The sequence below is a fragment of the Manacus candei genome, unplaced genomic scaffold, assembly GCF_025592945.1.
Source record: "Manacus candei isolate 608988 ecotype Guabito, Panama unplaced genomic scaffold, ASM2559294v1 h1tg000109l, whole genome shotgun sequence".
Taxonomy (NCBI): Eukaryota; Metazoa; Chordata; class Aves; order Passeriformes; family Pipridae; genus Manacus; species Manacus candei.
Window position 1 is genome coordinate 1,202,357 of NW_026138157.1, and position 16,782 is coordinate 1,219,138.

General features: G+C 43.3%; 1 protein-coding gene across 12 annotated transcripts in view; it reads right to left on the bottom strand.

The window, feature by feature from the left end:
* MARK3 (microtubule affinity regulating kinase 3) overlaps window positions 1–14,963 on the bottom strand; it is a 60,573-nt gene extending 45,610 nt beyond the window's left edge. For 3 of the 12 annotated variants that reach the window (XM_051769493.1, XM_051769492.1, XM_051769490.1), the window contains exons 1-3: window positions 14,311–14,957; window positions 6,062–6,100; window positions 1,428–1,619 (exon numbers count right to left, since the gene is read on the bottom strand). In XM_051769493.1, the coding sequence (XP_051625453.1) occupies window positions 1,428–1,619; window positions 6,062–6,100; window positions 14,311–14,361 (282 nt within the window). In that variant the 5' untranslated portion in view covers window positions 14,362–14,957. Of the gene's footprint in view, window positions 1–1,427; window positions 1,620–6,061; window positions 6,101–14,310 lie in introns of all 12 variants that reach the window. The other 9 variants (XM_051769488.1, XM_051769484.1, XM_051769486.1 and 6 more) reach the window with 8 other exon arrangements.
* Window positions 14,964–16,782: the final 1,819 nt, after the last annotated feature.

Consider the following 16,782-nt stretch of genomic DNA (forward strand, 5'->3'; position numbering starts at 1 on the left):
TCCCTTCTCAGGAATGACACTCATTCTAGGTAACCAGGACCAACGGCCACATCCTGGAAAGTATTTATGCTCTGAATTGACTGAATGACATCAATTCTATGAGAGTTAAAGAAAACTAGTACTCAAATCTTTCCAAATTCAGACAAAAATTTTACACTGTCACATTTATATGCTGAAATTTCAAACAAAAATAACGAACCAGAGTTCATTCAACAGTTACGTGCATATAAAGGAAAATGTACTTCAGTTTTTGCAAAGTGTGTCACATGACACCTTATCTCCAAGTTCTATACCTATAATAACAGCAAAGAAATACTAACCAAGTACTAGCATGTCCCATTTTAAGTATCAGTAGAAATAGGAGGGAACTTAAAAGGAAAGCAATTAACCAAAAGCTTTCTCTACAAATGAACACTGACTTTAACATCAGAAGACAATTGGAACTGTCAGCTTACAAAAAAAAAATTAAAAAATCCCTCTCAACAGCTCTTTCAAAACCATGCCCCTCTTTTCTTCCTAGTGCTACTGAACTCCATATTAGCTCAGAAGAGAGAAATTCCCTTAAAGCACTGCAGTCAGCCACACAGCTTTCTGTAAAAGTCCTTGCTGGTACCAGTAAACGTTTACTTCACGAGACAGGTTTCGCAAGAAAAGGTCAGCAAGGTGTTTCTCCCTCTTTTAGTACTTAAGAGTTGCTATTATTAAAACAGCACCTAGAAACACCTTCTTGTAACAAGCAAACAGGACTATAGCTCACCAAATCTGAAGCACCATTAAGTGCAAGTGGTTAATTACACTGCAATGACATGCAGAAACTAATTATGGAGCTGAGTTAGACACTATGAGGAGATACCAGAGAAAGCTTGTCTGTACCACACACACTGAGTGAGACACAAACTGTCTCTGAACAAACTGGAGCATCTTCCCAAAGCTGCCCAGCACTACAGACACCAGCAGAACCCTGGGAGACACATTGCTTTGGCAAGAAAATACTGCATTTGGGCTACTTGCACCGTAATCAGGATGATATTTAGTTCTCATTTCTGACTTCCCCTTCAATATAGCCCTTCACTGTGCAGTACAGAGACACCAAGAGGCAGTCTTTCCAGCAAGCTTTTTTAGTTGCTGTATACCGATCTCTTTTTTGAAAACGGAGGATGTAGCCAAGAATAGTAGTAGCAAACTTTAACACAATTCAGCTGAACAGGGACTTATGAAAAATAGAAATATAAGACACCATTTTCAAGAGAAATGGTTTTGCAATCATTACTAAAAATTACAGTTCTCAATTTCTACTTTTTTTCTATATCAGCAGCACTATCTCTAGTAAAATGTGCTCTATGTTCACAGACTTAATATGATTTTAATTCTAAGAGAACCTGCACACCTACAGCAATTCACTGCTGTTTACACCCGTAACACTTTACCTCTCTGCCAGTTAGGATGTGCCTTGCCAGTTTCACTTTTGCAAAGTTCCCCTTTCCAATGGTTTTAAGGAGTCTGTAATTTCCAATGTGCGGCTGCTCGTCCGCGCAGGAGGCTATGGAGTTCCTGCAGCGAGCTCCAGAGCGCCCAGTTCGGGAGGAAACTTCCTGCCGTCCGTCTCCATGGGACGTGTGCTGCAACAAGAACATACGCAGGTAATAAGGCTGAGAAATACAGACAAAAACCACACCAACGATGAGAAGCACACAGCATTCAAAAGCATTAGCAACGCCTCTGGAGGAACCTTCAAATGATCCAGCTCAAACTTCAGATTCACGCTGAACTTTGCTCTGATGGGGGCAATAAAGAGGTTCCTAGTTCATAACACAATATCCATTTCATCACCTGGTAAAGACCAAGTGGAGCATCACCCAAACTGCAGCAGCAGTTGAGCACTTTTAGGAACTTACATGGATGGCCAAATCAGTTATGAAACATGAAGGTGTTTGATATTATTTCCCATTTGCACTACTGTTCTGACTAGTGTAGGAAAGCCTTTGGAGAGGAAACACAAAAAAAGCTTAACCAAGAAGAGCACAAAATGTTAACCCTTATTGGGTAACTTAATAGTACTGAAAATATAACAAAAGGGGGGTTTTTCCCCTCTTGCACTATACTTTTGTTCCTACAAAACCACATGACTGAAAATACCCAGGATAGCCTGTAGAACAAGGAAAGAAATATGACCTAATGTACAGAAATCTCAGACACTGACAGGCTGAGAACCAGTTACAGTGATCTGAGACACTGTCTGCCTTTCATTCAGTTTCCCAGAACAGCTATTAATTGCAGAAATAAATGGGTATATATAATACCTATAATAATCTTTATTCATTAAATCACATGGTTAAAATTAAAGTATTTTTTCATTTCCTGACAGCCTGTTTATGAAAGAGCAGGTCCCCTTATGTTCTTAAATCATGGTTGAGGCCTATACACCAACCTCACTAATTAAAGTATTAGAAATGCTCAGCATCCTGCAAATGTGGAGCAAATACCTGCCTCCACCGCAGATGATGCAATAAATTTACAGTCAACCCAGAAACCCCAGATCTTGCTCTTCTACTACTCCTCCTCTTGCTGAAACCCAATGGGGACAACCAAGGAACTGGCATACAGAAACATTTAGTCTGAAAATCATTGTAGCACGAAGATGAGATCATACCTCAAGAGCTAACAACCATGGTACAGGCACAAATGAACAAATCCATGCTTGCATGACACTTGGCAAGTTCACACTCTATTTAATAACCTGATGTAACCTTGTGACCATATACTCTGGCATCTTAGGTTCCTTGGTTTGTTAACTTGAGTGCAACAGCTGTGATCAAATTACTTTTAAAAACACATTCATTTCATCCAAGAAGTACTACTGATAGAAGTCTACAGCAACTCTTGGAAAACTGTTTAAACAGTTACTGTTTTAAAAAACACACACACTGTGGTGCATATAAAGTTTTAGTATCAATCTGGCTTTAGCTTCCTTACTGCCCTGGCTGCTACATTGCCACCAGATTTGTACTTCCCATATAGGTACTTATTTTCTATGACCACAATACCCCTTCACTTTAATAAGTGATAGGTATATTGAGCTCCCTAAACATGCTGCTGTAAAAATGATTAAAGACAAGGAAATTTTTCCTGTAATTGCATTCAGAACTCTCTGTTTTTCAAATATATTTTTGTGGAGCTTATGCTAGAGATGGACATGCCATACCTACAGTAGGTGCACTAGGACTAAACACAGAGACTGCACTTTTTGTTCAACACCCCACTGATTTTACACGGACAGAACCAACCCTCTTGGCAGAAAACCAGCTGTAACTGACCACCCAACACTGACCCTAACTCTTTTTAGGAGTTATTTGCTTCCTATTCCCTTACCACAACATGACTTTCATTCCTGGATCCTTACATGCATGACTGCACATTTACCTGAAGTGAAACACAGAGTTTCCTTTCATGTAGGATATTAAATGCTCCTGATGATTTGCCCATCCTGCTCTATTTCATATTCTAGCAATCTGTATCCTAGTTTTCAGGAGCAAGAGTAAACATTCCTTCTCAACCACTAATAACTGGCACAAGAACAAGAAGCACACCTGTAACAATATCCAGTAAAAATTCCAAGTCTTGATAACAATTCAATGTTCTCAATAATATTTTGAGACCTACAACAATTGGGTGTTTATCAATCAGTAATTCTCAAGGAGAGGAAGAACAAGAGCAGTCACCAGCTGAAGGAACTACTAAAGCCAGTGAAATCCTGTATCAACAATTTCAGTATTTTGCACGTCCTTAATGTCAGGCTGGTGCTGGTTGTTCAGGCCATCTTAGTCACTCCTGTGTGTACTAGCAATGCCATGCCGATCCGCTACACTCCCCTAAACTTTGACTTCTAACAAACCTTGCAACACATATTGCAGAGAACTTCCCTGTCAGCTCCTTTCGTACCTTCTAGTATCAAATTATTCAGACCAGCTAGAAAAAAGCAGCAACTGCTGATGCTAGATGCCAACATCCTCCTGCATTGTTGCCTGTGTTGCTCACGGACTGTGATGTTCCGTACGGGGCCACGAGGGTATTTCTTGGATATATTAGAGGAAGGCTCGTTTCAGTTCAAGTACAGCATCCCAGGAATACAACTGTACTACTTACACTGCACTACACTGAGTTGATAACTCGTCAGAAAAAGGAGTGTATCAGAATTATTCAGACTAAAGCCCTTCCACACCCGGGCACTTGGCACAGGTGCAGGAGCTGACTTCAGCAGGAGCCAGCCTGCCTCCCAGCAGGGCTTGTTAGCTTAGGCTCTCCAGCAGACAGATTCAACAAATAGGTTGCTTTTGAACCACACAATTGACTCTCGAAACAGAGTATCTACATCTACACTGTCTTGTGCTTGAATAGTCCCGAGCTAGCCCACGAGGCAGTTGAGATGTGGGCATCAGGTAGCACATATTCCCAACCCAGAGAACCTGTGTGCAAGTTATTCAGAACTGATCTTACTCATATCCTACTTAATATAAACAATATCAAGTCAAAGAAAGATTGTTATACTAACAAAGGCTATTCCACATAGTAAACCACCCAGTTAATACATCTTGAGAGCTTCACTGTCCTCTGTTGAGAAATGACTTCTTGTGACCTATCATTTTTCTTTTCCATGCTTCCTAGCTTTGCACTCAAAGGGTGGAATTAACAGCTGTGAACTCATTTGGACTAGCTCTGATAAACTGAACACAGTCTCCTTGTATGGAGGTTTGCATTTCCACCCTAACCCAGATTATTTCTTTTCAAGAATATGACCTTTTTGAGCTGTGGTTTTTGAGTATCAAGCTGTGCGTTCCCAAGCAGTTCAGTTCTCTCCAACTGACTTGTTCATAGCTGTGTTTCACCCTGTAGAAATCCAGCCATTTGCAACCGTATCTAATTTGGACTTTATTTCACTTCACATAAATAAATCTATCAGCAAGTCCTACTTCTTTCAGATATATTACTATATTGAACAGAACCCAAGCTTTCTAAAAACCACAGAAAACAGATTCTCCATTTCAACATGGCTTTTCTTTTGCATATGGAAATGAAGGAAGAACATAAACTCAAAACTGAATGTGTGTGTTTCTCCCAACGAAATAATTTTCAAGAAGCTGTGACAGGTAGATGGGAAGCTAAATGGTGTAGGCACAAAGCAAAATACAGGTGGGTCCAGGAAAACTTCAAATCACACATTGGCTTGTTTAGCATGTGGCTGTACTCGGGTACTTCCCCAGGTGGTTTCCTCAGCAAACAGATTAACAGCGGCACTCTCGGCCTGGAGAAATAGTAACAGCATCCTCTGCTCTCCAAGCTGAGATGCAGGTCATTTGTCTTTTCCCAGGTAGACTCTCAACTCTGCCGATTTTGCCTCCCTCACCACACTGACTCCCAAAAACTCTGTTCAATTTCAGCTTCTTTCCCAAGTTCACATTTATATGGCTTCAAGAAGACGTGGGGTTTGTCTTAAAAACATAACATTTAAAACAAGCATGTGTTTATTTGTAATAAGTTTCCATAGATTGTGGTAGGTGAGCTGTATCTCCCGGAGGTGTGTTCTGCATAAGAATAACACTCGCTGATGACACTCACCACAGCTGAGTGATTCCCAAAATATCTGTCTTTACATAAAGCAAGACCATTATGCTGTAGATGGAGGACTAAATCAAGGAGACTGGGTACTTTGTGCAACTTCAGGCTACCCAGTCACCGCCTCTTTTAAGAGAAAAGTCCCCTGAAATCCACTTACGACAAGACCGCACTTTCTTCCACATCTTGGAGTGCATCAGGTTTCATTTCAAGGTCTTTGAAATACTTTAAAGGTTTGTGTTTTTTTTTCTTGCACTATCCATTTTCAAGCCAACAAGACAACCTTTCTCATAAAAACAAAACATTCTCCTCCCCGCCTCCCAACTCCACCCTGTTATTACTCAAGCCAGAAGGAAACGGGAGTAAAACATCTGCATTTGTGGGAGCCCTTACTGCAAGGGAGGGATTGAACCTAAGACCAACTACATTTGGAACACAACACAGAACCCACCTTTTCGCAAAAGCCTTCCCCCAATGATGAGCCGACATCCTTTCATAGCCAGAAAATGATTAGCATGAAGAGAAAGAAAAAGAAAAGGAAAAAAAGTAAAAAAGCAAATGACGTATGAAGGTGTCGACAACCGAAATCTTTTCGGTAGATGTTAAGTTTATCCAGTATCTGCATGATTTCAGGTATCTTAATGTTCAGAGCACTAGAAACACACAGGGCAGAGGATGACTAGTATCAAAGTTCTTGAACTGCGTAAGAAGATGCCAACAGTTGAGAAAAACCTGAAAGAGACAGAATCTGATATCCATTTGAAGAGCTGAAAAACAGTAAGAAATCAGAGTATCCAAGACCTGCAAAAATCCATGTTTATTTACAGAAAGTAGGGAACACTTTCTAAAACAGGGGAGACAAATGGCACCAACTATTTTTTTTAAAGCATTTTTAATACGATAGTGGAAATTACCTTCTCATCAGCCAAAATGAACTAATAAAATTTAGTCTTAAAAAAATCTCTAGGAATGCTTATTACCTTAGCTGTTACCTCACCTCTGTATGAAATACTACAAAGTGATATTATAAAATTTCTTGGAAAGCTGTCAGACTAGTAACAATCACGACAGTCTCATTCAATTCAGCATTTTTAATTATAGTAAGAAAAAACTGTACTTAAAACCTATACTTTACAGTGTTAATAATATTAGCATCCCAGGACATGATGAAAATTTGAGACACTAAATTGCTTCATTACCTTAGCCTGGGCACACAGTATATAAATACATGGTAATTTCTGGCTGTGCACTCCCCAACAACACTCTTATTTCTAGAAAATCTTACCAGGAAAACATACCATAGTTCTTTAAAAATTAAAAAATATTTTAAATTAAAGATGCAAAGACAAAATTTCACTACAGCCCTTCCTAACAACATGTTGAATTTTACTTCCCATTTATCATTAAAGTCTTTAAGAACACATAGATTGCTGAGTACTACTCATTGTAAGAGAAAAAAGGTAGCCTTAAGGATATTCACAGAGGTAGCATCTTTTTGAGCAGAGATATCCCTGAAACAGAACAGCAGGGCATCCTGCGACTGCTGATGAAGGAATTCTACTGGAAAGTCAAAACAGAGACTTACATTTCTGGCAACCACCAAGAGGTGTCACAGCAAACACTCAACCACAATTGTTTATATACCAGTTACTGCTCTGGGAATCCCTAAGTCAACCTATACTATAAAATACTGCATTATTTTCCTAGATGATAAAACAGGAACCCATAAAAGGAAAAGATGGCTTGTACTTGTCCTGATTTTACTTCCCTCCTACCACTGACCGGGGCACGAATCAGGACATGGAGCAAGGTGGATTTTGTCAGACCCAGTATGCATATGATGTCTGCATAACCAATTATTTGGTTCCAGCACATATAATTAAAAGGCAGTTTTTAGACTAGCTTGCTACATAATCAATCTTAAGGGTAAACAGTCATGGCTTCCATCTCACAAAATTTTAAATGTTCTCCCACAAAGAAAAGTGCTACCTGACATGGCACTAAAGTTACCAATCCATGAGGGCAGGCTTAATCACTGAAGTGGGCAACAGCCCTACCATTATGGATGCTATGATTGAGTGGAACAACTGAAAGGGTCAGAATTCAGCAAGGGAGACAACAGAAATATAACATAGATGTTAAGGGAAAGAAAACAATAATTTAGATGTTCCATTGTCAAAGGGGAAGGTTTTATCATGCCCATCATAGTATTAATTAATGTAACTGGTATGACACTTCGTGAAAACAAGTGTTTGGTTTAATTAGGTCATATTATCAAACAACCAGTTTAAAGGGAGAACCTGAAGAGTAAATAGTCTTTAGCACACATAAACTATACCTCTTTGACACACATCCCTACTTCTTCCAAACTTCAGCGAGAAAGGCGAAATAAAGGAGAAAACCAGGAGTAGCACTCAGGACACAACAGCTCCAGCTCGTACCGAGCAGCCTGATGAAGATGGACAGGATGGACACAGGACACTTCCACCTGGCAGAGGGAGCACTGCTACCCAAAGCAACACTTCCACACTCACAATTCCAGCCACTGACCAGTGGTGGAACTGCAGCAGGAATTGCTAGTGACAAGTGCCCCACTGCCCCAAAGATCAGAGTGGGACAGTGCCAACAGCCAAGCACTAAGCCTTCAGCGAAGGAAGGATGTTCCCCTTTGCAGACATAGAGGGCCCTTTCCATGTACAACCACTACAGACTCTGAGACATGTTCGACATCATTTGGTTCATACTCTATACAGCATATGAAAGAGAGTGAATCTGTAATTCCATGATTAGCACTGAACAACACAACAGTGAAGAAATCCTGCTTATATAATCAAAAAGATAAGTCTGGTGCTGGTTAGAAAAGCTCTTTAAAAGCTCTTTTGTTGCTTCACATCAAGATCTGACATTCATCATATCTTTCCAGCCAAAAGTTTCTTTACTGCTGATTAAAATGGATATTTATTGACATCAGCCTGGGGAATAATAGCTGAAGAGCCAACCATATTCTGTTCTTCATCAATAATACTGCCAACTAAGTTGTTTCCAGAATCATCACTGTCAGTAATTACATCCTAAACAAAACAAAAAAACAACAACAAAAAACCCAACCCCCCTCCCAAAAAAAACCAACCAAAACCCAACAAAAAACCAAACCCAAACCCTCACAGTTGGTTTTCAAAGACTACATTGAGCTTGAAGATAGAAAACTTTGTTCAGGCTTTAACCCTGCAGGAACGAATTTTATTTGAAAGTCAATTTCTGTTTATATGTGTATATATACACACACAGAGAACTCAACAACCTGCTCTTTATGGGCCAAAAATTTGTCTCAACCTAAGGGTTTCATCCAAGAGACTGACTGGAGCACTACACAGGTACACTCACTATCTTTCAGGTTTATATTTCAAGAGTAGTAAGCATCTATTTATCATATTTTCTAAAGATTTTTAGTGGCAGATGATCTCCACACTAAGAAGAGCCAACCTTGATAAGCCATGAGCCTAAAAAAAAAAAAGGTGACCTCCCTTTTTGATCTGGCTGACTTCCATGAGGCAGCATTACTTGACTGAGAAGAAGAGGAAGTTGCAGACACATGCTACTTATATATCATATGAAATGGAGATCTGGGCAGACAAATGCCTCCACTCTTAGAATTCCTCTGACTTGAGTCACCTGAGACATGTTGTCAACAGGAACTGTCCGCTTACATCAACATGAATATGTCTTTTGACTAGAACTAAAATGGAGAACTGAGCAGGTAAGCATACCAGGTGAGTGGGTAAGAAGGGCTAGGAAATACCGTGTTTCTTTTTGTGTATCTTCTTTCAATAATTTCTGTAGTTGTGTTCTGTTTTTCAGATTGCTACTTCTAAGGCCACCATTAAAGTCACATTCAGTGGTGCTAATGAACTAAGTCTGACTTTTAACAACCTCTTGTAGCCTAGCTATTCTGAGTTACTGAAATAATGGGAAAAAGGGAAGGGAAAAAAAAAGATTTTTCCAGGAGCAAAATACCACAATTTGTGAAAGATGTATCACTGTACTTGTATACCTGCCTGTAGTTGTAGAACAGCACCCTAGGGCTAAGGTAACTCGAGTTGTGCCACAACTGCTTTAATTTAAACCAAAACAAAAATAGCAAGAAGCATTTCTAACCCTCCCCACCTGAACTGGACACTCCCATCCTCCTCTCTGTCAGTTATTTGCAGCCACACAGAATGGGGATAAACCCACTTTTCTAAAGGGTTTATTTCAGTCAGATCAGAGCTGACCAGACCCGTCACGCAGCCCCACAGTAATTAGTGCCGGCACAAACGGGTGGGAAGAGGCAGCTGAGACTGATGCCCCCATCAGCCTCCCATCAGCTCGAGCTGACTGAAACCAAGCCATTAAACACCTCAGCACCTCAGCACGGGCTGTTTAGCGCAGCCAAAGAATGAAACTGCCCACTTTAAAATGTGAAAACACTAGCAGCCAGTGACTCGAAACGTCACACAACCCCACTAGGTATTTTTTGAGTACAAACACAGTACCAGGCCTACTAGGCACTAAGAAATGCACACAAAAAAAAAAAAAAAAAAAGAGCATTTTTCTGGTCTGTGAAAGGTTGGAACTAAAAAAAACACATCCCAGGTGAATTCCTAAAATATTTTTTGTTTCTAGTTATTTTGCCACCTTCACTTGATTTAATTCAAACCAGAACATTTGTTACAACTGGTGAAAAATATGGAAGAATGCAGATGGTCCTGCAGAAGAAAATCTATCAGAACTTTTGGCCACAGAGACACTTCCCTCCTCAGCCCCTTCTTTAAAAAACCCCACAGGATTTCATGCTATGGAAGAAAGCATTCCGATTACAGATCTATTTGTAATAGGAGAAGACTGATAAATAATATATAGAACAATGCAAGCTTGCATATTGTCTGCAAATGCTCTAATGCACTTCATAGTTAATTGGTAATAAACCAAGACATACTGCACTAACCTTCACAGTATCTTAAAATTACATTTTTGTACCTAACGCCACCTTTACTAAACCTTTTCAAATTTAAAAAAAAAAAAAAGATGATACTTCTGCTACACAGAATCCTTTTGTATAGTCTTGTGCAAGCACAGTTGCCATCATGCTGGCATTTTTCAATAGCAAATTTTTCACATTAGGCACAGTCATGGAGATAAGAGTATATTTTAGTCTTGCTTTTCCTTAAATTACCTAAATTTTTAATTCAGATTGGCCTGCAGAATTAACACATTCAAAGTAGTTACCTTTTCTTCCCCCAAAAAACACAGCTGTGCAATGAACATGAAGGTTTTAATTAAAATGTTTAGTCCAAGATTTTTCTTTTCTATTTCACACTCCTAAAAAAAAAAAAAAAAAATCTTCCAACCTCCATAGAACCTGTAGTTCCTTGTTTCTATCTATAGTTTGCTATCATCTTCCCACTCTCTGAATATTTTTTTTAATGAATAGTTGTCCTACTCCTCACAATCTTGCTCCTTCTGCTCCTATTTCTTTGTCACTGGTTGTCCTCCATCCTGCCACATGCACATTCCTCTGTGTCTCTTCTTATCTTTTGTTTTCCACCATCTATTTTCCTTTCCCATTGTGTTTCCACACTTCTCCTCCATCTTCTCTCCCTTCCTTCTCATCACTAGTAGCACAGGTTTACTCATTCTTCTGTCATTTAAAGTCCTTCTTCTGCATGTACCCTGTCTCCCAGATTTGGATGAAGAAGGTCTCTGCTCTCTCTCGTGCTTTTCCTCTCACATGCAGGACATATTTCTGAGGAAGACAGAAAAGATCTGATCCTCTCATGCACTTCTGCCCCTAAGCAGCTGGCAGCCACTGCTGCACAAGACATGGCTCCAGAGGAGCTGCTCTATCTCTGCGGTGAGAAGCCAGCTCATCGCAGGCCAACAGCCAGCTTCCAACTGTCCAAGTGTGAAGTTCCTATGATCACAGATCATCTGGGATGCCTTTCCTCTCAAAACCAGGTGACTTGGAGCCAAATTCTTTAATCTCAAAGGCACTAAAGGCTTGATAGCTCTGAGTAGCTTTTGGGGAAAGTCACTGTGACAATATTTCCACTTCAGCAGTACATGTCTTGATAAAAAGCCTTAGAAAGAAAAAAAAAAAAATCAAGTACTGACAATTAGACCTTTCTTATTCAACAGAAGTTGCCAACTGCTGAACGTGGTTAACTGCAAGCACAGACAATGATAATTTACACTCACTGTCATTCTGGAGGCTAACTTCATTTTCAAAATTGCAAGTATAGGCACGGATAAGCTATGATCAGCATGCTTCAATCATATCCAACACCAGCCAAGCCTTTGTCAGCAGTGGTAGCCTTCCAAGCAGAGAGAATGGGGTCCACAACCATAGCCCAAAGGCTAGCTGAATACCTTGGCACCTCTTAAGCCTCTTCAAAGAGTCCTCTGAATATTAACCAATTAGACTTCTCTTATGTGAAAGAGAACCAAGGGCTCAATTTACCTGCCAACACAACATGCTCGGATTTCGGGTGGATGAACAGTTAGCTAAGTACCAAAATCATCGCATTTGATATCAAAAAAGACCTGGCCTGTTCCCAGCTGTAGGGGTAATTCAGACAGACTAAATGTCAGATTTAAACTTAGTTTTAAGCAAGGCTGAACAGCATACGGTTTAGAAAATTTCTAGATAGCTGATGCCCACGATAATCTGAGAGAGCTTCCTGAGGGATATGCTATTGTATTAGGGGCCTTGGTTCAGTGGATTTGGTGAGTACTGGGATTAATCACTCCCTGTCAATATCACTACCTACAGGTATTTCTGTGGTCACCAGCACAGATTACAGCACTTGAAAAATATGCCTTAACCTAAACCTAAGGCAGTTCATCTGCAAACAAGACAATCCATGGATGTTAAATTATGAAGATTACTAAAGAGAAGTGTTAGACCAATATTTTGAAGTGAGAACAAGGTGCCTTAAGTGGAAGACATGTAAAAATCTAACTTCAAGTGCTAGAACACACAGCTTGTGAATAATTATGTTTCCTCGAGCACATATTAAGTCTTTCCACCATTAGATTATCCACACTAGAGTTTGAATTAACTGGGGAATCTCATCTGAACGCTCTCTAAAATGATTTACTGTGTGGCCTACACACACACACACACACACACACAGAGCTTGAAAACCTCAGTCAGGTCTGCTTACAGACTAAAACAATTATCTAAATAAACTCTGTATAGTATTTTGTAGAGTATGTTTCAACTTCAACTCTCCCCATGGCATAGGAAGGGCCACATAATATTTTAATTATTTTCTTCCACAAGACAGGAAGCTCATTGAGATTTTACAGCCAAATATGCTTAGTTGGCTTTTTGCTCAATACAGCCCTTAGCCTGCAGGTTGCATGTAATGCTAAAACAAATAAAGATCACAGAAGTTAGAAGTGCCTATTATGTCAATAAAATCTAAATCCCTAGTAATGCAGTAATTGTTCCATGCAGCATGTTTTCTAATGCTTTGTCTGGTCTTGTTTTAAACAATGGGGCTACCATCACTTTTCTCGGACTATTTATGGTCTGGAACAATCCAACAGTTTTTCCTGATCTTTAACCAAAGTTTCCACCTTTTATGCCAGTCCAAAACATAAAAGCCTGTCCAAAAAAAAAAAAAAAGCCTCCTCTGTCAAGCTTAGCATCTGCCTTGTAAAGAATATCACATAGCCTTTACAGAAAGCTGAACACAAAGTTCACCAATCTACTCATTTTAGACTACAGTGAGTGACAACTCCCTTCTGTTTATCATTTGGGGACATGTCAGAGCCTATGCAGAAAAAATGGTTAGACAGGATACACCAGGATCAAGTAAGTCTTAACTTGGAAGAAATACAGTTCCTATCTGCAGAAAGGGAGTCTCCTTACTGAGCTTCGTTTGTGGCTATATGCTTATGTGGTAGGACTACTTTTTTTTTTATTCTTCCTTTAGCATAGGACCTCTGTGATCGTTAATATATTGCCTGATTTAATCTTGTAAATAAAGCGTCAAGTCCTAAACCTTGGCTTTGTCAAGGTAAAAAAATAAAAAAAAAAAGGGGGTGAGGGGGAAGGGAAGGAAAAGGCTCCCTTGTGCGGAGGGTAATTCCAATAAAGAAAACCTTTTAATGTCATCTGAACAGGTGACTAGCCTAACAGCGTCATTACCACCGAGAACCCTGCAAATTAAGCAGGGAAGAGGCCTATTATCTAGGTCACCTAGCCCACCCCTACCCGAGCTGAATTATTCCCATCTGTTTACCAGAGGTTTATTCGGCTGCTTTAGCAGCAAGTTTGCACATGAGGAGAAGGCAGCAGCCCCCCAGGACCCCGCTCCCCACCGCCGATCCCCGTTACCGACATAACCAACCCGATCCCCGCCACCCGGAGACACTCGAATAGCGGAGAGTGAATTAAAGAGGGGACACTGGGGTTGAGGCGGGAGGGGGGGGAGGGATGCCCGCAAATGCCACGGAACAGGCGAACCGCGCTGCGGAAAGGGTTAAAAAATAATCGATTCCGAATAAATCGTTGATCTGGGCAGCGCACAGGCGGCGGGAGGTTCGTGACAGCGCCCCGCGGGGCGATGCCCCCCGGGCGGGCGGGCGGGCGCGGTGCGGGGCCGGGCGGGGTGCGGTGCGGTGCAGAGGGTCCCCCGCGGCCGCGGTACTCACGTTCTCGGTGTCGCGCTCGTTCACCGTGGGCAATGGAGTCCGAGTGGACATTTTCCCTCACTCGGGCGGCCGCGGCGGCGGCGCGCACAGACACACACACGGGGCCCGGGCTGCGCGTCTGCTCCGAGATGGTGGTCGCAGGGAGCCACCATGAAGGACAAGGTGCCTGGCGGGGGGGCGGCGTCGCGTCGGTGCCCCCCCACTAGATCCTCCTCGGGGAGCGGAGCGGCCTCGCCCCCTCCGAGTCCTGCGGGCTCATCCTACAGCCGGGGTCCGCGGGGGTCAGCAGCGGGAAGGGGGGTGCCTCATCCAGCGGGGAGGAGATGCAGCCGGGGAAAGGGATGGAGCCGAGGGAAGGGAGGCGGCGAGGGAGCGGCTCCGAGGGGGAGGGGGTGAGCGCAGGGCGGGCGGGGAGGAGGCGGCAGCGGGGGCGCCGCACAGCCCGGCTTCTCTCCGCCGCCGCCGCCGGGGCACGGCTAGCGCAGGCCCGCCGCCCGGGGGGCTGCCCTCTCCTTCCCCCGCCGCGGCCCCGCTTCACCGCGCCGCCGCTCGCATCGCCGCCCGCCCCAGGCTCCAAGAAGGCCGGCGCCCCGCGGGCTGCGGACGCTGGGTGGGTGCCGGGTGGGTCGGTGCCCGCCCGCCGCTCCCTCCTTCCCTGCCTGCCCCCCGCCCGCCCCGCCGCCGCCGCTCCCGGACGAGCCAAGATGGCCGCGCGGCTCCTCCGCGCCAGCCCAGCGCCGACATGAACCGGAAGGTCCCGCCCCCCGCCCGGCGTGTGCGGGGGCCGCGGGGCCGGGGCCGGCCCTGCCCTCCCGGCGATCGGCCCCTGCCGCCTGTGCCGAGCCGGCCGCCCTCCGGGGAGCGGCCCCTGATCCCACTGGGGATCGGCCCTGCCCTCCCCGGGGAGCGGCCCCTGATCCCCCGTGCCGACCCCGCCGTCCTCCTGGGATCGGAGCAGCCCCCGCGGCTTAGAGCGCTCCTAGCCTTTGTGAGACCCCACCCGGACCGCTGCGTACGGTTCTGGTGTCCCCAACATAAGGAGGCCATGGAACTGTTGGAGCAAGTCCAGAGGGGGCCACGAAGTTGATAAGAGGACTGGAGCACGTCTCCACGAAGACAGGCTGAGGAAGCTGGGGCTGTTCAGCCTGGAGAAGAGAAGGTTGTGTGGGGACCTCGTAGCAACCTTCCAGTATCTGAAGGGAGCCCACAGGGAAGCTTGAGAGGGACTCTGTCAGGAACTGTAGTGATAGGACAAAGAATAATGGGTACAAATTGAAAGAGGGGAAACCTAGGTTAGATAATAGAAGTTCTTTACCATGAGGGTGGCGAGACACTGAAACAGGTTGTCCAGGGAAGTTGCGAATGCCCCATCGCTGGAAGTGTTCAAGGCCAGGCTGGATAAGGCCTTGAGCAACCTGGTCTAGTGGAAGGTGTCCCTGTCCATGGCCGAGGGTTGGGACTAGATGAACTTTAATATCTGTTCCAACCCCTTAATATTCTATGATTCTATAAACAGGCCCTCAGGGAGCTGCAGAACCCCCATGTGAGAGGAGGCACAGTGTGAGGCAGGACAGAGAGCTCAGGTGTTGGGAAGCACAGTGGGGTGAAACTGCAGTGGCAGAAGAAATGGCAGCATCTCCCTCCCTGTGGAAGTCCAGTCAGGGAAAGGGGCAGATCCCACTGCCCGCTCATGGCCAGGGACAGGGACAATGACATGGGTACTCCAGAAATGTGTCTGCTGTACAGCTGTGTGCAGGGTTCAGTCCTCAGGTCATCTGCCAAAGAGTGTCCTCCCTTTTCTTGGGTTTCCCAGCCCGTAGGATGGTGTGTGGTACAGAAGGGAGCCCACACCTGGCAGGGGTCTGAGGCTGGTGTTGGCAGATCTCACTTGGTGCAATCAGGTACCTATGCAGTGTTCCAGCACTGTGTTTTCGTACCAGTGTGATGCTTGTCTTGCTTGGTAGAGGAGCCTAGGCTGTCAAAACATCCTTTGTATATCCAGTAGTTACTTTGGACAATCATTTTTAAGTGTACAAGGAAGATCTTGTTATAGTCATGAGTAGATCTAATTATGAATGAAAAATAAGAAAGAGAAATAACTTCTGTATATTCAGTGTGTAGGTGGTTTAAAAGCAAATCTATTTCTGATTTTTTTTTCAGAGAAAATATGAACCTCTGTAGAAAAAAAAATGCTGGATCTGGTGGGATTTGTAGAAACTTGGCATCTCTGTGGATCTGGCAGCCTAGCAGTAACATTTTGTCTTTCTAAAGCGTAGTTTATCTGATAAACTTTATGGCTCTCATAAATATTTACTAGCCTAGCCCTGAAATCCATCCTATGATGTAGGTAATATTTTCCTTGCTTTTAGAGACACAAGCATGGAAAGATAGCCTTTGAACACTACCCAAGAAATAAGTTGCACGTCTGTTACTTCATTGTCAGGACTACAAAATTCTCCATAACACCTGACC